A 23,079-nucleotide genomic window follows, 5' to 3' on the forward strand; every position below is an offset into this window, starting at 1 on the left:
ATCCTATCCTATCCTATCCTATTCTATTCTATTCTATTCTATTCTATTCTATTCTATTCTATTCTATTCTATTCTATTCTATTCCACTCCACTCCACTCCACTCCACTCCACTCCACATTTTCTATTCTATTCTATTCTATTCTATTCTATTCTATTCTATTCTATTCTATTCTATTCTATTCTATTCTATTCTATTCTATTCTATTCTATTCCATTCCATTCCATTCCATTCCACTCCACTCCACTCCATATTTTCTATTCTATTCTATTCTATTCTATTCTATTCTATTCTATTCTATTCTATTCTATTCTATTCTATTCTATTCTATTCTATTCTATTCTATTCTATTCTATTCTATCCTATTCTATTCTATTCTATTCTATTCCACTCCACTCCACTCCACTCCACTCCATATTTTCTATTCTATTCTATTCTATTCTATTCTATTCTATTCTATTCTATTCTATTCTATTCTATTCTATTCTATTCTATTCTATTCCATTCCATTCCATTCCACTCCACTCCACTCCACTCCACTCCACTCCATATTTTCTATTCTATTCTATTCTATTCTATTCTATTCTATTCTATTCTATTCTATTCTATTCTATTCTATTCTATTCTATTCTATTCCACTCCATATTTTCTATTCTATTCTATTCTATTCTATTCTATTCTATTCTATTCTATTCTATTCTATTCTATTCTATTCTATTCTATTCTATTCTATTCTATTCTATTCCACTCCATATATTCTATTCTATTCTATTCTATTCTATTCTATTCTATTCTATTCTATTCTATTCTATTCTATTCTATTCTATTCTATTCTATTCTATTCTATTCCACTCCACTCCACATTTTCTATTCTATTCTATTCTATTCCATTCCATTCCACTCCAATCCAATCCATATTTTCTATTCTATTCTATTCTATTCTATTCTATTCTATTCTATTCTATTCTATTCTATTCTATTCTATTCTATTCTATTCTATTCTATTCTATTCTATTCTATTCTATTCTATTCTATTCCATTCCACTCCACTCCACTCCATATTTTCTATTCTATTCTATTCTATTCTATTCTATTCTATTCTATTCTATTCTATTCTATTCTATTCTATTCTATTCTATTCTATTCTATTCTATTCTATTCTATTCTATTCTATTCTATTCCATTCCACTCCACTCCACTCCACTCCAATCCATATTTTCTATTCTATTCTATTCTATTCTATTCTATTCTATTCTATTCTATTCTATTCTATTCTATTCTATTCTATTCTATTCTATTCCATTCCATTCCATTCCATTCCACTCCACTCCACTCCACTCCACTCCATATTTTCTATTCTATTCTATTCTATTCTATTCTATTCTATTCTATTCTATTCTATTCTATTCTATTCTATTCTATTCTATTCTATTCTATTCTATTCTATTCTATTCCACTCCACTCCAATCCATATTTTCTATTCTATTCTATTCTATTCTATTCTATTCTATTCTATTCTATTCTATTCTATTCTATTCTATTCTATTCTATTCTATTCTATTCTATTCTATTCTATTCCATTCCATTCCATTCCATTCCATTCCATTCCATTCCACTCCACTCCACTCCACTCCATATTTTCTATTCTATTCTATTCTATTCTATTCTATTCTATTCTATTCTATTTTATTCTATTCTATTCTATTCTATTCTATTCTATTCTATTCTATTCTATTCTATTCTATTCTATTCCACTCCATATATTCTATTCTATTCTATTCTATTCTATTCTATTCTATTCTATTCTATTCTATTCTATTCTATTCTATTCTATTCTATTCTATTCCACTCCACTCCACATTTTCTATTCTATTCTATTCTATTCTATTCTATTCTATTCTATTCTATTCTATTCTATTCTATTCTATTCTATTCTATTCTATTCTATTCTATTCTATTCTATTCTATTCCATTCCATTCCATTCCACTCCACTCCACTCCACTCCAATCCATATTTTCTATTCTATTCTATTCTATTCTATTCTATTCTATTCTATTCTATTCTATTCTATTCTATTCTATTCTATTCTATTCTATTCTATTCTATTCCATTCCATTCCACTCCACTCCACTCCACTCCACTCCACTCCACTCCACTCCACTCCACTCCATATTTTCTATTCTTCTATTCTATTCTATTCTATTCTATTCTATTCTATTCTATTCTATTCTATTCTATTCTATTCTATTCTATTCTATTCTATTCTATTCTATTCTATTCTATTCTATTCCATTCCATTCCACTCCACTCCACTCCACTCCATATTTTCTATTCTATTCTATTCTATTCTATTCTATTCTATTCTATTCTATTCTATTCTATTCTATTCTATTCTATTCTATTCTGTTCTGTTCTGTTCTGTTCTGTTCTGTTCTAATTTGACCCTAAAAGCCATGAGAGAAATCCTTTCAAATGATTAAAAATCAGAAGCTGTCTTTCCAACCATTTATTGATACAGGCCCAATAGATAAAATGTCCTGTAAATTAAGCTAAGGGGTGATGTAATTCCTGCTGACAATTACACTTATAAGGTGTTGTCTGTTGATATTGCAACCTCCAGCCTTGTGATAAAATAGTCAACAGGATGAAATTTTTCTGTTGCAAGAGTTTTGAGCTGAGAGATAAGAAAGAAAGTAAGAGCGGTTCAACCAGCTTTGCAATGGCACCAAATTTACTGAAATGGAAATATAACTGGCCCTCTGGCACAATAGCTATCTCGCATCAGCTGAGAAAATCCATACCTTAAGATCGCCTCCATGTCTTCAGCTAAACCCTTCTTCCTTACTTCTTTCCTCTCTCTTTTCTTCTCCTCCTTCCTTCCTTTCATCCATCCCCCTCTTCCCCTTTCTTTCTTTTTCTTTCTTTCTCTTCCTTCCTTCCTCCCTTCTTCTCCTCTTACCTCCTTCCTTTCCTTTCCTTTCCTTTCCTTTCCTTTCCTTTCCTTTCCTTTCCTTTCCTTTCCTTTCCTTTCCTTTCCTTTCCGTTCCTTTCCTTTCCTCCCTTCCTTAACCATACATTTCAACAAACATTTCTGGGCAGCTCGCAATTGAAACCATATATTACGATTACAGTTAAAATCTTGAAAACGTTTTAAAACAATAAAAAACAGTTAAAAACCATTAAAACAGTAAAAAAAAACACAACCATTCGTTTAGCGGGCTCCCACCTAGTCTAACCTAAATTTAGCTTTGCAAAGTCAGCTCAGGTCTGTCCTTGCTAAACCTCAACCCTTCCCTAGCATGAGGAGCCTCCAGCTATCCCAGAATCCCCCACCCTTACTTGCAGGGAATTTTGGGAGTTGAGATTTACCCCATCTGGAGTGGCATTCCAGTCCGGGGTGGGGGAGGGGGAGCAGATCTAGGGGTCCCTGTTCCAGAGTTGGAGAAAGGGGGGGCTGCTTTTGCCTCTTTTGCTCCCTGCCCAGCCCCCGCGCAGCCCCCGCGACGCCTCTTTGCCCAGCCGTGCTGAGGAGCATCGTCTTCCTGGGAGGCGAGCCCGGGCTTCTCCCTGGCGACGGTTGCCGCGGCGACCGCGTCCATAGCAACGCGCCCTGCCTCCGCAGCGCCTTCGGCGGGGAGCTGCTCCGCCCCGGGGCTGTCCGGCTAAAGGAGGAGGGCGCCGGACCCGGAGGCGGCGGTGGGTGAGTGGGGCTGCTGGGGGGAGGGGCAGAGTGGTGGTGGGGGTCTTCCTGCACTCCCCTTTGGAAGGCTGTGGCAGGGGGAGCCGGTTCAAAGTCCTTCCCCCCTCCCCCCCGTTGGATCCTCTCTGACCCTCCCCAAGTTGCCAAGGGGAGGCCTCCACAGAGCCTCCTCCCCTTTTAAGGGAGTTTAAACTCCTTTTTTCTAAACTCCCCCCTCCCTCCCTCCCTCCCCCAGGTCTGTGCCAAGCTCTCCCCAAGTATTGGAGGCGTGAAGATCTGGCGATGTCAAAGCGAAGTTGGAGCCAGGCGGAAGAGGAGCGAATTAACCAACTTTTGGTTTCGGGGAGCCTTGAGTGGGTCTGAGAAAGGTAAGCCCACGATAGTGGAGCAGTGCCAACTGGCCTTGGCAATCTCCACAAGGTGGGGAGGGCCAGAGGGCCAGGATGGGAGACCACTGAGAGTCCCAATGACTGGAGGCTGGGCTGGGTAATAATGAGAGGGAGAGGGAGGGAGGGAGGGAGGGAGGGAGGGAGGGAAAGAGAGAGAGAGAGAGAGAGAGAGAGAGATGGATACATTGGATGGATGGGTAGATGGATGGACAGATAGACTGATAGATGACAGGATAGATTGATAATAGATGATGGGAAGAGAGAGACACACAGGATAGATAGATAGATAGATAGATAGATAGATAGATAGATAGATAGATAGATAGATAGATAGATATGGATGGATAGTAGTAGATAGAGAAGAATAGAGAAAGAGATGAAGTTAGAGAATAGAGAAATAGATACATGACAGAGAGAGAGATAGAGATAGGATAGATAGATTGATAGATAATATAGATAGATGATATAGATAGATGATATAGGTAGATGATATAGGTAGATGATGGATGGATAGATAGATAGATAGATAGATAGATAGATAGATAGATAGATAGATAGATAGATAGATTTGATAGTAGATAGAGAAGAATAGAAAGAGATGGAGATAGAGAATAGATAAATAATGATACATGACAGAGAGAGAGAGAGAGAGATAGGATAGATAGATTGACAGAAGAAAGATAGATCAAGGTGGATAGATGGAGGTAATGAAAGAAAGAGAGAATGATAGACAGAGATAGAGAAATGAGACAAGGATAGGTAGATTGATGGAGAGATGAAGATAGATAATGGAGAGATAGAGAAATATAGATGATAGAGAGATAGAGGGAAATAGATGATAAACAGAAGATAGAGAGAGATGGGGGATGAATGGATAGATAAATAGATGAGAGAGATAATAGGTAAAAGGATTGAGGGATAGAGGCATGGATACTATAATAGAGACAGAAGAATGGATGGATGGATGGATGGATGGATGGATGGATGGATTCAAGAAAGCAACCAAGCTCAGAGAGATTCTGGCTGGAGAATTCTGGGAGTTGAAGTCTGTATTAAAGTTGCTAAGATTGGAAAAAATATTGCTATTGCTTTGCTCTAAAAATTTGGAAAAAAATTTGTTTCCTTAAAGAACTATCCCAAAGGCATTCTGCTTTGATTTCCCATTCAAAGGTCGCAATGGAGGCTGATGAAGCTGTCAACGAAAACCTAAAAATGCAGTTTAAGGCTCTCCAGGAGCAGCAGCAGAAAAGGATGCAAAATCTGATGGAGAAGAAAAAGGAGAGTCAACACAGCGTAAAACAGAACAACAAAGAGAATCAAGACAAGGCCTTTGGAACTGCAGATGCCCTCAACTTACCATTCTTGGCACCCGAGACGTCCGATTCAGACATTGGGACAAAGTAAGGTGGCAACCTGGTTGAATTCACAGAACTATGATGATTTCTGAGGGGAAACCAGCATTTAATTCTGGTTTCCAGCCCCCCCAAAAAATGCTGCATTCACTTAATGACTGCCGCAATGTCGTTAAAATCACATGAGCGCTTTGACTTATGAGCTTCCTAATGGAAAGTCTAGATTCCATTATGGTGGTAAGTCAAAAGTCTACAAGTATTCCCCGACTTACAACGGTTTCCGTAGTGACCCTTCAAAGTTACAACAGTAACTTAGGAATGCTTTTCACACTTATGACTGTTGCAGCCTCCCTGTGATCAACTGACTCATATTTATGACGGTTGCAGTGCCCCGGGGTCACGCGGTCCACTTTTGTGACCTTCTAACTAGCGAAGTCAGTGGGGAATCCAGATCCACTTTACAACCATGTTCTTAACAACTGCAGCGATTCACTGAACAACTGTGTCACGATAGGTCATAAAGTGAGCTGAAACCCACAACAACTGTCTCCCTTAGCAACACACGTTTTGGGCTCAGTTGTGATCGTAAGTGAAGGACTAATAGGAAGGAGAAAAATGCACAATTCTGCACTGCCCAAATTTCTTCACTTTTTCTTCCTCCATCCCCCCACCCTGCCCAGATCCCAGGCCCTTCCACTCTGGGGCTGGACTGCAACCACAGACTAGATCAAGCTGCCTGTTTCTTTTCTAGATTGCTGGAAACTGAAAATGAGCAGCTGCAACACCAACTCCGGGAGCTGGTGGATGAGAACGGCCGGCTGTACAAGCTCTTGAAGGAAAGAGATTTGGAAATAAAGCAGCTTCATAAGAAAATTGAGGAGGAACGGCAGGCTCTACTGGGTGAACACAAGGCTGAATTAAATCAGCCCTTTTTTTCCTGATCGCTTCTGCAATTCCTTTTCCCCCGAAGATAGTGGTCCAAACCACCAAGTATTCCAGAATGATTTTTAAAATTTATTTATTGCAAAGAACCTATTAGGGAATGGTTTTAGAAACTCCATCAAAGTGTAGATTGGTCCAGCAGAATGCTAGATTTGTGGTACGAAGGAGAGCAATTATTGCACAAGGTGGGAAACTGAGCCGGTTTAGTATAATGGTTAAAGGTGTTGGCCTGGAAACAAGGTGATGGTGAGTTCTAGTTCTGCACCAGCTGATTGAGTAACTTTGGACCAATCACCAAAAGACATTGATTCTAGTTCCACCTTAGGCATGAAAGCCAGCTAGGTGACTTTGGGCCAATTACCAGGAGAAGGTGAATTCTAGTTCTACCTTAGGCATGAAAGCCAGCTAGGTGACTTTGGGCCAATTACCAGGAAAAGGTGAATTCTAGTTCTACCTTTGGTATGAAAGCCAGCTAAGTGACTTTGGGCCAAACACCAGGAGATGGTGAGTTCTAGTTCCATGTTTGGCGTGAAAGCCAGCTAGGTGGCTGGGCCAATCACCAGGAAAAGGTGAGTTCTAGTCCCACATTTGGCATGAAAGCCAGCTTGGTGACTTTGGGCCAAACACCAGGAGATGGAGAGTTCTAGTCCTGTCTTAAGTACCAGCTGGGTTACCTTGGGTCAATCACCAGGAGATGATGACTTCTAGGCCAGTCTTAGGTATGAAAGCCGTCTGGGTGGCTTTGGGTAAATTACCAGGAGATGGTGAGTTCTAGTCCCATCTTAGGCATGAAAGCTGGCTGGGTGACTTGGGCCAGTCACTGGGAAATTGTGAATTCTAGTCCCACCTTAGGCATGATGCCTGGCTGAGTGACTTAGCGTCAATCACTCTCATCTCAACCCACTTCTCAGGATTGTTGTGCAAAAAATAGGATGAGAAATATTATATACGGTATGTTTGCTGTCATGAGTTACTTTAAAAAGTAGTACAGGTGGGACAAAACTAATAAATAATGCATAAATTGCATTCTACTCCTCTCCACAAACCCCACTGCCTTCTAGCCCTCATGATGTTCCCTAGCTGGGTCATGAAACATCTGCAAGAAAACAACCAAACTCAGGAATCACCAAGAACCCCTCAGTTCAACCCTGAACTACAAATATATCTCTGGGGGAAACCATTTCCTTTTTTTCAGCTTTCCTTTCCCTTTTTTTTAAAAAAAAAAAATTTTTTTAGGGACCACTGGTTTGTCAGGGGATGTTGCAGCGACTAAAATTGTGGAACTGGCTAAACAAAACCGGCACATAACAGCTGAGATGGAAAGGGAGAAAACTAGAACGAAACAGCTGAACAACCGGATCAAACAGCTAGAAAAAGACGTAAGGCTTCATTTTCTTAGCACAGGTGTTTGATAAATGTCATGGCTTAAGGCTAGGTGACTTTAGGCCAATCACCAGGAGACGGTGAGTTCTAGTTCTGCCTTAGGCATGAAAGCCAGCTGGGTTAGGACCAACCTGCCTTGTAGGATTGTTGTTGCAGGGAAAATAATAGGAGCAAAGCTGCTAAATATGTCCATCCACCCATGTGGATCGCTCATTCCTCAGGGACCTGAAAACTTGGCTCTTTGAGCTGTCTGGCCCAGGCTGAGGGGTTTTAATTTTTTTATTAGGCTTTAGTTTTAAATTTCAGGGACTTTATTTAATTAATTGTTTTAATCTGATTTTAATTTTGTATGTTTGTTTTAATCTTCCCTGTACACCGCCCTGAGTCCTCCGGGAATAGGGCAGTATATAAATTTAATAAAATAAATGAATAAATGTAGCCAAAAAAGGTGAAAAAACATCTACTGGTAATCATAATAATAACAATCACTAATTAAATTACTCCAACCTTTTTAAATTAGCTTTATTAAGTTTCAGAAAAATAAATTGTTGTTGTTAGTTGCGAAGTCGTGTCCGACCCATCGCAAACCCATGGACAACGTTCCTCCAGGCCTTCCTGTCCTCTACCATCTTCTGGAGTCCATTTCAGCTCACGCCTCCTGCTTCAGTGACTCCATCCAGCCACCTCATTCTCTCTCGTCCCCTTCTTCTCTTGCCCTCAACCTTTCCCAGCATTAGGCTCTTCTCCAGTGAGTCCTTCCTTCTCATTAGGTGGCCCAAGTATTTGAGTTTTAGCTTTAGGATCTGGCCTTCCAAAGAGCAGTCAGGGTTGATCTCCTCTAGGACTGACCGGTTTGATCGCCTTGCAGTCCAAGGGAGTCGCAGGAGTCTTCTCCAGCACCATAGTTCAAAGGCCTCAATTCTTTGGCGCTCAGCCTTTCTTATGGTCCAGCTTTCACTGCCATACATTGCAACTGGGAAGACCATAGCCTTGACTATACGCACTTTTGTTGACAGGTTGATGTCTCTGCTTTTTAGTGTGCTGTCTAGATTTGCCATTGCTTTCCTCCCGAGGAGCAAGCGTCTTTTAATTTCTTGGCTACAGTCCCCATCTGCAGTGATCTTGGAGCCCAGGAAAATAAAATCTGTTACTACCTCCATTTCTTCCCCATCTATTTGCCAGGAATTGAGAGGGCCAGATGCCATGATCTTGGTTTTCTTAATGTTTAGTTTCAAGCCAACTTTTGCACTCTCCTTCTTCACCCGCAACAAGAGGCTCTTTAGTTCCTCTTCACTTTCTGCCATTAGAGTGGTATCATCTGCATATCTTAGGTTGTTGATGTTTCTTCCGGCAATCTTAATTCCAACTTTTCATTCATCTAGCCCTGCCTTTCTCATGATGCAGATATAAGTTAAATAGGCAGGGTGACAGTATACAGCCTTGCCAGACTCCTTTCCTAATTTTGAACCAATCAGTGGTTCCGTGTCCAGTTCTCACTGTTGCTTCTTGACCCGCATATAGGTTTCTCAAGAGACAAATAAGAACTTGCCACAGTTTGTTGTGATCCACACAATCAAATGATTTAGCATAGTCAATGAAGCAGAAGCAGATGTTTTTCTGGCACTCCCTAGCTTTCTCCATGATCCAGCGTATGTTGGCAATTTGATCTCTAGTTCCTCTGCCTCTTCGAAATCCTGCCTGTACTTCTGGTAGTTCTTGATCCACATACTGCTGAGTCTAGCTTGTAGTTTCAGAAAAATAAATAAATAAAATAAAACACAAAGGCGAAGGGAATAAAACGGAAATGTTAAAAAGTGACAAAAATGTGTTCATGTATTTATTTTTTAATCAAATTTATTTAGCACTCATCTCAGGCTCTAAGTATTAATATGTTTTATTTATCTCTGGTTTTTCTCTATCTCTATCTATCTATCTATCTATCATCTATCTATCTATCTAATCTGCCATTATTTTTATAAATAATTCAAGGTGACAAACATATCCTTTCTCCTATTTTCCCCACAATAACCTTGTAAAGTTGGCTGGATTAAGAGAGAGTGGCAGGTCCACCCAGCCAGCTTTTATGCCTAGACAGGACTAGAACTCACTGTCTCCTGTTTTCTAGCCCGGATTAGATTAAATTATGGAAATAACATACTTAAAAATCTCTAAAATATTAGCAGCCAATATTGGAAAAAAGCACCTTAATATATATTCTTAATTTAATTTTAATCTAACCAATAAAAACCTTCTAACTATCAGCAAATCATAACCATATAGTTGGCAATGCACAGTGTTTTCACTTCCTCACATCATTACCCAGTAAAAAATTTAATACAGGTAGTCCTTGGCTTATGACCACAAGTGAGCCCCAAATTTCTGATGCTAAGCAGGACAGTTGTTAAGTGAGTTTTGCCCCATTTTATGACCTTTTTTGCCACAGCTGTTAAGTTAATCACTGAAGTTGTTAAATTAGCAACAGGGTTGTTAAGTGAATCTGATTTTGCTTGTCAGAAAGTCCCAAAAGGGGATTACGTGACCCCGGGACACTGTGACCGTCATAAAGACAAGTCAGTTGCCCGGCATCTGAATTTTGATCACATGATCCTGGGAACGCTATAATGGTCGTAAGTGGTGAAAAACAGTCATAAGTTCTTTTTTCAACGCCGTTGTGACTTCGAACAGTCACTAAATGAATGGTTATAAATAAGGTTCCATTTTTGAGTTTGCTCGCCTTCACGAGTTGTGGGTGCTCCATCATTGGAGACTTTTAAGAAAAGATCGGATTGCCATTTTTCTGGAATGGTATAGGGCACAGGTCTGTAACCCGCGGCTCCGGAGCCGCATGCGGCTCTTTCAGCCGTCTCCTGCGGCTCCCAGTCCTCTGCCATGTGCAGTCCAAAAAAAAAGTGGGACTAAAAAGGTTTAACCAATCAATTCAAATATGCAGGGTAGGTGCATATCTCGCCTTGGCTCCACTCTTCAGTCAAACCCTGTTCTGCGCATGCACGCATGTATGTGCAGGCGCACACATTTTTTTGCGGCTCCCAGTTTTTCCTTTTGTGAGGGAACCGGTTCCGAGTGGCTCTTTCACTGTTTCAGGTTGCCGACCCCTGGTATAGGGTTTCCCATTTGAGCCAGAGGGGTTGGACTAGATGGCCTCCAAGGTCCCAGCTCTGTTGTTCGGTAGTCTAAATGTCTTCATTTTGTACAAAACTATACCTGTCTGGTTTTTCCAGCTACAGATATCCACTGTTAAGTTGCAATCTCACGGTGACAGCCCAGCTTTCCGTAAAAAGGGAGACACCACTATGGTAAGAGTTAAACTCCATAAAATCGTTCTTTTAAGATACATTATCTCAATTTACAGTAGCTTCTCTGGTTTGCAGTATCCTGCTCTGTTTATCTTTTTTGACAACAGCCAAGGAATTCATGGTGACTGTGTTTAATTAATTGAATTGTTACATTCTTTTTTTATCAGTATGAAACAGTGAGGGAAATTTGCGAAGGCAAACCATTTTTCCCCAATATAAATGTTACTAAACGTTTTGACAAAAAATGTCAAAACTAACACAAAGAACCTTAAAACTGGCACAAAGTAAGAAAGAGCAAACAGAGGCAAAGAAAAATAAAGGAAGAAAGGAGAAAGAGAAGAAAAAAGTACAGAAAGAGAGGAAAAGAATAGAAGCAAGAAGCTTGAATCTCCTCTCCAGAAAATATGCACATTTAATTAGAATTAAAATTCTTTATTGGTCAAATGTGGTTGGACACAGAAGGAATTTAATAAATATTGTTAATTAAAATATTATTTAATTTAATAATATTAATTCTCCAGAAAATATGCACATTTAATTAGAATTAGAATATTGGCCAAATGTGGTTGGACACGCAAGGAATTTAGTAAATATTAATATTAATTAAAATATTATTTAATTTAATAATATTAATTAATTCTCCAGCAAATATGCAGATTTAATTAGAATTAGAATTCCTTATTGGCCAAATGTGGTTGGACAAATAAGGAATTTAATAAATATTACTGTTAATCAAAATATTTAATTTAATAATACTAATTCTCCAGAAAATATGCACATTTAATTAGAATTAGAATATTGGCCAAATGTGGTTGGACACGCAAGGAATTTAGTAAATATTAATATTAATTAAAATATTATTTAATTTAATAATATTAATTAATTCTCCAGCAAATATGCAGATTTAATTAGAATTAGAATTAGAATTCCTTATTGGCCAAATGTGGTTAGACAAATAAGGAATTTAATAAATATTACTGTTAATCAAAATATTTAATTTAATAATACTAATTAATTATTAAATATTATTTATTAAATAACTGTTGATTAGTTAATATTAATTTAATAAATGTTAATTTAATAAATATTAACCTGTACACATAGTCCTCAACTTATGAACCACAACTGAGCCCAAAATTGCTATTGATAAGACACTTCTTAAGCAAGTTGTGCCCCCTTTTATGACTTTTTGGCCATAGTTGTTAAGCCAAACACTGCAGTTGTTAAATGAATTATGCAGTCTTTAAGCCCATCTGGCTTCCTCCATTGGCTTTGCTTCTCAGAAGCTAGTAAAGTCATAAGTCGTACAGAAACTCAGTTTTTTCAGTGCCGTTTACCTCAGAATGGTCGCTAAATAAATAGTTGTAACTCACGGGTGTCAAACTCAATCGCATCAGTGACCTATCGTGATGTTTTTTGCCTTTGTGGAGGCAGTGTGGGTGTGGCCTGCATTTGACACATCCTGCCCTCAGGACAATAGATTGACACCCCTGTTGTAACTCAAGGGCTACTTGTCGATTTACAATGTTATCAAGATTGAAGGTTGCTAAACAAACTCTCTGCCTGGCCAGCTTACCCTGACTGATGAAACTGCTTGGATAAGCAGCAAAAATAACAGGGGGAAAAAATTACTCCAGTTGTCATGATTCAACCTTCAAACATCTGTCCAGTTCCATTATAAGGATTAAAGCATCCAATAATAGGTGATCAGAGGCACAGAAAAGAGCATTGTATTAAAAGCATAATAAAAAGGTAAAACATTAGCAACCGGAAAAGACCTCATGAGTCCCGTAGAGCCGTTACGAAAAGATAACATTTCAGCCAAGTTGAAACTTCTTAACACACACAGCTGAAAAAGAAAACTTTCTGTAATCCCCCTTCAGAAAATTCTTCTCTTGCAGTTAGTTACAGCCGGTCCATTGCTAAGGGAAAACTTCAACTGTTCGTTCTTACAAGGTTATACTCAAAACGTGAGCTAAATTAAAGAAAGTAAATCCATGTCCGTTTACTGGTGCAACAGTACTGCAAAACCCCTAGTTGTCAAGGTATTGATTTAACAGCTAACCAGCTTATGTAATGTAAGATTTAAGATGTAATGATGGGAATGACTCAGCAGGGTCTGTGTCCCTTTAAGAGCCTTTGTATAAAGCAGGCATGTCAAATTCATGACGTCAGGTGACGTATCGGCGGGCCAGCAGTTTGACATGCCTGTTATAAAGGGAAGGCTCTACTGCTGTGTTCTCTCTTTTCTGTTACCTGCTTTAACTGGTGCTTATTGGATCCTGCTGTATTAGCACATGTATGTATTTTGTTCCTGGTGTATGATATTGTAGAAAGTGTAAGATAAACCACCGTTTAATATAGACCACTGTTTACTGTGTTTACTCCTGGATTATCTCACGCAATAAGACTGCACGCTTTGACAGTAGTCCAGCTATTACAGAGTCCTCCTACGTGGCCCTCAGTGGCCATCCCGATTATGTGAAAATGTGGGGTCCTTGGTGGTCTCGTTTTCTTGCAGATGTTTCATGACCCAACTGGGTAACCTCATCAGTGCTAGAAGGGAGGTGGGTTTGGAGAAAGGAGGAGGAGAAGGAGAAGGAGGCAGAGGAGGAGGAAGAGGAGGGGAGGTCCTTGGTAATCTCTGAATTTGCAGATGTTTCATGGTCTCCAAGGGGTGCCGTGCATGTCAATCCGGAGCTTGGTTCTCGGCTCCAGAGGCCTTTCCTGAAGGCCACTGACAGCAAAATGGAGGCCAGGGGTGATGCACATGTGTGAGTGGCAGCAAGCAACTACAGGAGAAGTGGGAAGGCGAGGCAAGACACCTGTCAGGGCATGGGAGGCCTGGTTGCAACGATAAGTGGGTGCAGGGCACATGGGGAAGCTCCACCCCCATCCCCGCCCTAGCTTGATTTTTAGGCGTGCACCTCACCCCAAAACTAGGGCTTATTTTTGGCGTAGGCCTTATATTAGGCCCATCCCCCCCAAAAAATCAAGCTAGGGTTTATTTTCAGGGTAGGTCTTATTTTAAGGAAAACAAGGCAGAAGGGAAGAGAGTTTACCGAGAGAAGGAGGAGGAGGAGGAGGAGGAGGAGGAGGAGGAGGAGGAGGAGGAGGAGGAGGAGGAGGAGGAGGAGGAGGAGGAGGAGGAGGACTGTGTAGTTCTTGTTGCTCTCTGAGCTGGGTGGTTTTCTGGCAGTCGTTTCATGACACAACTAGGCAACATCATCAGTGCTGGAAGGGAGAGGAGGAGGAGGAGGAGGAGGAGGAGGAGGAGGAGGAGGAGGAGGAGGAGGAGGAGGAGGAGGAGGACTATTGAGTCCCTGGGTGCTCTCTGAACCTAGCCTCAAGAGAGAGCAAAGAGAGGCAAAACATGCAGTAAAAATAATTCAGAGGGAAAGGGAAAGCTGGTGCTGTTTTTTCATTTACCACTAGAGGGAGTGTCAACAAGGACCTGGCAGGAGCCAGGTTTTTCTGAAAGAGGTATTGTGTACAACAGACATGTCAAACACAAGGCCCGGGGGCCGGATCCGGCCCGCGAAGTGGTTTCATGCGGCCCCCAAAGCCACCCTGGAAACAGTGAGGGAACGGCCCCCACTGTTTTGGCCCTGGCCCAGAGACCCTCCTTCTGCCAGAGACCCTCAGATCTGTCCCACTCCTGTCCAGGCCCCCATAGGCACCCTTGATGTGAACAATGTAGAGCTGGCCACGCCCACCCAGGCCATACGCACTCTAGCCACGCCCACCCAGTAGGCCACGCCCACCCTGGCCATATCCACCCGGCCCCTTGAGGGCAACCGCAATGCTGATGCGGCCCTCAATGAAATTGAGTTTGACACCCCTGGTGTACAAGATCTGAACTGTCAATCTGGTACCCTCTGAATAACAACTCCCACAAGCCCCAGGAAACCAGTGGAAGAATATTATAGATACTGTAGTCCAGACCATGTTGGGTGGTTTTCTTACGTTTCATTACCCAACTAGGTAACGCAATCAGTGTGAAATGGATTTCTTTAGCCATTTGGGTGATGTGATGTCACTCTTTAGCCTCTCTTGGTTTCTTGAAAATTGTGCCAGTTAACTGAAGTGCATCTTTTGCTTTTCCCGGGGGTCTCTGTTCTTCTCCCACAATGTGACGACAATTGTCTGAAAGAGCCCAGAAGTGAAAGCTTTGCATGAAAAATTGTCTGCCGTGAATCTCAAAGCATCTGAATATCGCAACCAGCTTCAATCCACAAAACAGGAACTTAAAATGACACAAAAGGTAGGGCTGTGTGTCTGTGTATGTTTGTGCATGCATGTGTGCCTGTGTGAGATGTGGGCAACAGTGGCTGAGGAGGCAGGATAATTTTCATACCCCATTACCTTGTTAACTTTTTAACATTGTATTAACATTTCAAATTTGCTCGGCCCCAGAAGGAGATTAAATACAAGTAATCAACTTGGGACCAGAAACATATTGCTAAGTGAGTCCGCAGTGGTTAACAAATCCCTGCAGTTGTTAAATGAATCCTGTGGTCATTAAGTGAATCCAGCTTCCCCCATTGACTTTGCTTGTCAGAAGCTGTCTGCAAAGGTCACAAATCGGGATCACCTGACTCTGTCAATGCCATAAGTTCAGGTTGTCCTTGTCTTATGACCGTAACTGAGCCCAGATTCACAGTCATCCGCCGTTCCAGTTAAGCAGGTGACCATGCCTGAGTTTATGACTTTTTTTCTGGCTGTCATTAAGTGAACACAGGATCTGTTCAGTGAACACAGCATTCATTAAGCAAATTATTTTTACCCAAAGGCTGTTTTTTATGTGCTGGAAATAGAAGTAAATGTCGGAAAAAATGCCAAAAAAGTGCAGTCATGTGACCATTGGATGCTGCAAATAGCCACGAATACAAGCTAGTTGCCAATAGCCCAAATGTGTTCAAAAATACAGGTAGTTCTCGACTTACGACCACAAATGAGCCCAAAATCTATGTGGCTAAGTGAGTTTTGCCCCATTTTACCATTTTTCTTGCCACAGTTGTTAAGATGCAGTCATTAAGTGAGTAACATGGTTGTTAAGTGACACTGGCATCCCCATTGACTTTGCTTGTTCAGAAGACCGCAAAAGGGGAATCACGTGACCCCAGGACACTGCCACCATCATAAATAGGAGCCAGTTGCCAAGCGTTCGAGTTCTGATCACGTGACCATGGGGATGCTGCAACGGTCATAAGTGTGAAAAACAGTCCTAGGTCACCTTTTTCAGTGCCATTGTAACTTTGAATGGTCACTAAATGAACCGTTGTAAGTCAAGGACTGCCTGTATTGAGGGTGTCAAGAGTTTCAAAATCTGGTCAAAAGTACCTTTTGGAAAGATCCGTCATAGCTTCAAATGGTCGCTAAGTGAGCAGTAGTTAAGCAAGGACTTCCTGAACAGGCACCTAAATCACAATTACATAAGAGGGACTTCGCTACAACCAGTCGTAAGTTATTTTTTTCTCCCAGCATTTTAACTTCAAACCGTTGTTAAATGAATGGTTATAAGTCGAGAATTAGCTGTATATACGTGCATCACAACCGTGCATTGCACAGAAGGGAGGGGACAGCATCTCTTGCCATGGCGGCTCTCCCCGAGAATGTCTACAACCATTTTATCATTTTGTGAGGTAACCGTTCCCTTCACATAATAAAATACTGAATGGAAAACAGACACATAAACCGCAAGAAAATGATTGGGGAACTCAAATTTAATCAGGACTCATTTTACGTCCGAATTTATGTAAAGATAGATCTGATCATGCATAATCCTCGACTTACGATGGTAATTGAGCCCAGAATTATAGTTGTAAGCTGCATCAGTCGTTAAGTGGATCACCACAGGACCATGCCCGATTTTTCAACCTTTTCTTTTGCCATGGACGTAAAGTGAACATGACTTTAATTAAACATTGTGGTTGTTAAGTGAAGCCATTGTCTGCAGTGGGTTTTTGTGGTGGTTTTTTTTTTGCCAGAAATCGGAAATACAAATAGTCCTTGGCTTATGGCCACAACTGATACCAATATTTCTGTTACTAAGTGAGACAGTTGTTTAGTGAATTTTGCCCCATTTTATGACCTTTCTTGCCACAGTTGTAAAGTGAATCACTGCAGTTGTTAAGTTAGTAACACGGTTGTTAAGCGAATCTGACTTCCCCATTGTCAGAAGGTCACAAATAGTGATCACACGACCCCGGGACACTGTAACCGTCATAAGTACAGGCCAGTTGCCAAGCGTCTGAATTGATCACATGACCATGGGGATGGTTGCAATGGTTATACAAAAAATGGTCCTTAAGCCAGTTTTTTTCAGTGCTGTCACTAAATGAATTGTTGCAAGTTGGAGACTTAGAAATAAATAAATTTAATAAATAAATTTATATATAAGTCAATAAAAATAAATAAAAATGTAAATTGTGATCACTGTGAGTGCGGGATGTTACCAATGCCAAAAATGTGATCAGGTGATTGGGGGTGGACATCCGTCAGAAATCTGGGATGCAAATAGCCCTGGTGAGGGGCATTGCAATTTTGAATGGTAGCTAAGCGAGCAGTCATAAGCCGAGGACTTCCTGTATTTGCTGGGCTAAAGGACTTTCATGCAAAGCATTTTCAGCCCTGATTTTGACCCGTTTTTGCTTTTCGCTTTCAGCTTCTAACCAGCGAAGTGGGCGTAGACGTCAATATCCAAAATCTTTTGTCCAACCCTGGCAGCTGGCGAGGACGGGCTCAGCAGATCCTTGTCCTGCAAGGCAGAGTGAGTCAACCTTCCCCATTTCAAGTGTATTTCGCTTCACAAGTTCTGCCAGCAACTGTTGGCTTAAACCAGCATTGCGCAACTATTGCTGAATTTAAGCTATGTGGACTTCAACTCCCAGAATTCCTCAGCCAGCCTAGCTGAAACTATACTTGATTGACATGAGATGCTCAGCCATGGATGGAATTTGTAGACCCAAGTGGCTGGCTTTGTGAATAACAACAACAACAACAATTAGAATAGAGCTGGAAAGGACCTAGTGCAGACCTCTGCTCAAGCAGGAGTCCCTATATCATTTCAGACAAGTGGCTGTCCAGTCTCTTCTTATGACATCAAATAAAACCACAGTTTAAGAGGATGTGTGAACCAGGCTGAAATATTTATTACATATTTTAGCCCACTTTTATTAATTTGTAAGTAACTCAAGGCAGCAAGAACATACAGTATCTAATACTCCTTCCTTCTCCTGTTTTGCCCACAACAAAAAACAACCCTGGGTTGAGAGGGAAGGAAAGTCACCCAGCTGGCTTTCATGCCAAAGGCGGGACTAGAACTCCCAGTCACCTGGTGTTTGGCCCAAATTCACCTGCCTGGCTTCCATGCCAAAGGCGGGACTAGAACTCCCAGTCGCCTGATGTTTGGCCCAAAGTCACCCAGCTGGCTTTCATGCCAAAGGCGGGACTAGAACTCCCAGTTGCCTGGTGTTTGGCCCAAAGTCACCCGGCTGCCTTTCAAGCCTAAGGTATGACTAGAACTCTTAGTTTCCTGCTGATTGGCCCCAAATCACCCAGCCCACTCTCATGCCTGAGGCACGACTAGAACTCACCATCTCCTGGTGATTGGCCTAGGTCCAGTGGTGGGATTCAAATACCCGAACATCTGGTTCTCTGCATGGATACAGGCCTCAGACTCTGAAACCAAGAATGGACTTCCGGAAGTGACATCAACACACTCCCGGTGGGCTGTTCTAAGCCTGGGAGGCCTCCACTCTGCCTAGAACAGACGTCCCGAAGTGACATCCATGCACTTCCGGTGTGCTGCTCTAGGCCTGGGAGACCACCACCAGGCCTCCAAGGCCTCGAACAGACTTCCAGTAGCATGGGTTCACCCAGTTCTTCAAACTCAATAAAATTTCTACTGAACCGGTGTGAGCTGGCTGAATCCCACCACTGACTAAGTCACCAGCTGGTTTTCATGCCTAAGGGGGGGACTAGAACTCACCACCTCCTGGTGATTGGCCTAAAGTCACCCAGGCAGCTTCCACCCTCTCCTGGTGATTGGCAAGAATGAATTTTTCAAATCTAATTAGCTAGAATTGATGGATATCCCAATGCCAATTTCTGTACCCTTTAATCTAGTCCCTGTGAAAAGAATTTATACCCTATGAATCAGTTTTAGGCTTACTGTATCCTGCTTACGTTCCCCTCTAGATACGGGAGTTAGAAACCCAGCTGAATTGTCACAAAGGCAAATTATCGGAGAACGATGCCAATGAAGACCCATTAAGCCTCACTGACTCCAGGAAGTCCTCAGCCCAGGTCAAGAACCAGTTGCGGATTCGAAGCTTGGAAAGGGAGAAGAAAGAAGCTTTGGAAGTAAGGAATTATTTCCGCATGAATCTAGTAAAACTAATTGTTATGTATGCAGGCACCTGCATAGCAACAGCCACCAGGGGGCATTGGCCTGAACACTTTTGGCGGGAAACCCAGTTTCAGCGGGAACCTAGGGCCAACCCCATTGGCTGTCCGCTTACCTGGCCAGGTATTTAAGGAGGCCAGGTAACCCTCATTCCCACAGTACGCTACCCCCCTTTCAATAAAGAGCTGAGCCTGTACTCCGGCTGGCGTCTCTTCCTTGCGTCGGACCCACTACACAATACTAATAATTTTGAAAGACCTAACAAGTTTTCTACAAGTTGGTAGATGCTCATCCATCCATAGAGTCAGTGGACAGAAAGGGTGAGTTCAGGTTTGCTAACTCTAAACCTTAACCCTAATGCTAACCTTTAACCCTAACTCTTAACCCTAACCATTGAACCTTAACCTTATCCTTTGACCCTTATCCTAACCCTAAACATAGACCTAACCTTTAAGCCTAATACTAGGGTTAAATACCCTTAACCCTAACCAAACTCTAAGCCTTAACCCTAACCCTAACCTCAACCTAGCCTAGCCCTGAACATAACCCTAATTATAACCCTAAACCTAACACATCCCTCACCTTTAAACCCCAACCCTAACCTTAACCCTAACATTTAACCCTAATCCTAACTTTGACCCTATACTAACCCTAGCCGAAACCCTAAGTCTTAACCCTAATCCTAAACCTTAATCCTAATGCTAACCTTTAACCCTAATCCATAACACACCTCTTATCCTAACCCTAACCCTTAGCCCTAACCTTTAACCCTAATCTTAATCCTAATCCTTAACCCTAACCTTCAACCCCAACCCTAACCCTACATTCTACGAAGGTGATTACTTTCTGGGGTTTACATTCCTACGATGCAACCTTGAGATTCCTCACTTCAACCATCTTTTTCAACCAAAAGCTGTTAGCAACCAATGGGAACTAGGCAGACGTAGGACCTGTGAGCATAAACTTCTTGGATTTTTTCCCCTCCAAGGTGAATTTTTTCCCCCACTGGGTAGGACAGACGTCCTACCAAGGCGGGTTTGGTAGAAAAAGAAGTGTAGAGTTGAGAATCAGAGAGTCTTAAGGTGGAATCAATCCTTCATCTAAGTTCAGAAGGGGCCGTAGAGACCACCAGAAAAATAATTTTGGGGTGCCTTGATGCTCAGTCTCAGCATCTCTTTCTTCTCTGTCTTGATGGCAGAAGCTCATGAATCAGTACCAAGTCCTTCAGAACGACCACGAGGATGTAAAGAAGAAGCTGGAGGGGTCCAAAGCTAGGAACAAGGTCTTGTCCAACGAGGTGAAGACTCTGAAGGAGCAAATTTCCACCCTGATGGAGAAAGGGAAGCACGACAACGAACTCGTGGATGCTCTCATGGTACGATCTAGCCGATGGTGGTATTCCATGCTTGAGAGACTGGGGTCTGGCTGGTACAGGTAGTCCTTGACTTACGACCCCAATTGAGCCCAAAATTTACGTTGCTAAATGAGAAATTTGTTAAATGATCTTTGCCCCATTTTACAACCTCCCTTTCCACAGTTGTTAAAGTGAATCCCTGAAGTTGTTAAGTGAGTAACACGGTTGTTAAGCGGATCTGGCTTCCCCATTCATTTTGCTTGTCAGAAGGTCTCAAAAGCTGAACACTGCAACCATCATAAATATGAGTCAGTTGCCAAGGGTCTGAATTTTGATCACGTGACCATGGGGTTGACACATCTGTTGTAAGTATGAAAAATGGTCATGTCACATTTTCCAGTGCCGTTGTAACTTTCAGTGGTCACTAAATGAAATATTGTAAGTTGAGGACTGGGTATTCACAGTTATATCAACATCTTCAATGTCTTGGTCCAGTGGTTCCCAACTTATAATTCCCCCAAATTTCCATGTCACGTCATGTCCTGCATTCAGGGGACTGTTTCACGTTGTTTTTGTCATATAATGGTTTGTCTAATGATTGCAGCATTCACTTAATCACTGCTACAAAAAAGGTCGTAAATTGTGACCTGCTTTACCACCATCACAACTTATGACCATCATGGGACTGGTAAGTTGTTGTAAGTCAAAAACTATCTGTAATCCGTATCTAGAAGGTATGTCTTTTATTCAGGCGTTTCTCCAACAGTCACAACGTGGATGTCATAAAACATAGACTCCCAGGGCTGGAAGGGACCTTAGAGGTCTTCTAGTCCAACCCCCTCCTCAAGGCAGAAGACCTTCTACCATCCTGGTTAAATGGTTGTCCAGTCTGTTTTTGAAAACCTCCAGTGATGGAGGACCCACAACTCCAGGAGACAAGCTACTCCATTGATTGCAAGATAGTCCTCAACTTACAACAGCTCATTTAGTGACCGTTCAGTGTTACGGCATTGAAAAAAGTGACATAACCATTTTTCGCATGACCGTTGCAGCATCCCCATGGTCACGTGATCAGAATTCAGACGCTTAGCAAGCGGCTCATATTTATGATGGTGACAGTGTCCCAGGGGTCATGTGATCCCCTTTTGTGAACTTCTGACAAGCAAAGTCTGTGGGGAAGCCCAGATTCATTTAACAACTGTGTTAACTTAACCATTTCAACGATTCATTTAACAACTGTGGCAAGAAAAGTTGTACAATGGGGCAAAAGTCACTTAACAAATGTCTCATTTGGTAACAGAAATGTGGGAGTCGACTGTAGTCATAAGTTGAGGATTGCTTCAAGAGCCTTGGTGGAGCAGTGGGCTAATGCCTCCTTAAGTAACACCAGCTGCCTGCAATTAGCGCAGGTTCGAGTCCCACCAGGCTCAAGGTTGACTCAGCCTTCCATCCTTCCAAGGTAGGTAAAATGAGGACCCAGATTGTTGGGGGAAATAAGCTGACTTTGTAAAATGCCGCTTGGGGGGGCCGAAAGCCCTAATAAGCAGGCATATACATAGAATGAAGGCTACTGCTAAGCACATTGATTTGTGCTTCTTAGATTGTAAGCCGCCCTGAGTCTTCGGAGAAGGGCAGGATATAAATGGGATTAAAAAAAAAATGCTTGTCATTGGAATTGCTGTTAATTCACAGTTAAATGGTTTTAAGTCCATTTAAAGCATAAAACATAGAAAAATAGGGTTGGAAGGGAGATCTCAGAGGTCTTCTAGTCCAACCCCCCTTTCAAGGCAGGGGACCTTCCACCATCCCAGTTAAATGTTGTCCAACTTTTCATGAGATGCAGAAGGAAAAAACAGGTTTCTCTCTCCCTAACTTTCCATCAGTGCCAGCAGAAAGAAATGCAAGGCATCTTAAAAAATCTGAGCCAGCAAGAAGACAGGAACGTGGAAGGTGAGAAGGCTATGGGGAGGAAGCTGAATGCTGAGATCCAGAAGCAAAACTGCCTCATTGAGCAGCTCAAGCAGATTGTGGCTGACCGAGAAGCTCAGGTGAAGGAGCTCGAAGAGATGATCAGGCAGCTGAGGTTGCAGGTAAGCCATCTCAGAGGTGAGAAGCGAGGATAGAGGCATGGGGAATGGCCAGGAAGGACAACAATCAGAAAACAGCTTGAGAAAATGTCTCCCTGAATTCAACAAACATTGAACTTGATGTCAAGGGAAGACACAATTTGAGAGC

The 23,079-nt window shown here is 41.7% G+C and overlaps 1 protein-coding gene across 1 annotated transcript in view; it reads left to right on the plus strand.

Moving 5' to 3' along the window:
* Positions 1-5,265: 5,265 nt before the first annotated feature.
* CCDC13 (coiled-coil domain containing 13) overlaps positions 5,266-23,079 on the plus strand; it is a gene marked incomplete at its 5' end in the record, with an annotated part of 41,230 nt that continues 23,416 nt past the window's right edge. Inside the window, 9 exons of the mRNA XM_083377038.1 lie at positions 5,266-5,489; positions 6,193-6,341; positions 7,620-7,762; positions 11,006-11,080; positions 15,234-15,344; positions 17,748-17,852; positions 19,283-19,447; positions 20,689-20,865; positions 22,728-22,934. Coding sequence (XP_083233164.1) covers positions 5,266-5,489; positions 6,193-6,341; positions 7,620-7,762; positions 11,006-11,080; positions 15,234-15,344; positions 17,748-17,852; positions 19,283-19,447; positions 20,689-20,865; positions 22,728-22,934 — 1,356 coding nt within the window. The remainder of the gene's footprint in view (positions 5,490-6,192; positions 6,342-7,619; positions 7,763-11,005; positions 11,081-15,233; positions 15,345-17,747; positions 17,853-19,282; positions 19,448-20,688; positions 20,866-22,727; positions 22,935-23,079) is intronic.

The sequence above is a fragment of the Vipera ursinii genome, assembly GCF_947247035.1.
Source record: "Vipera ursinii genome assembly, chromosome: Z".
Classification (NCBI taxonomy): Eukaryota; Metazoa; Chordata; class Lepidosauria; order Squamata; family Viperidae; genus Vipera; species Vipera ursinii.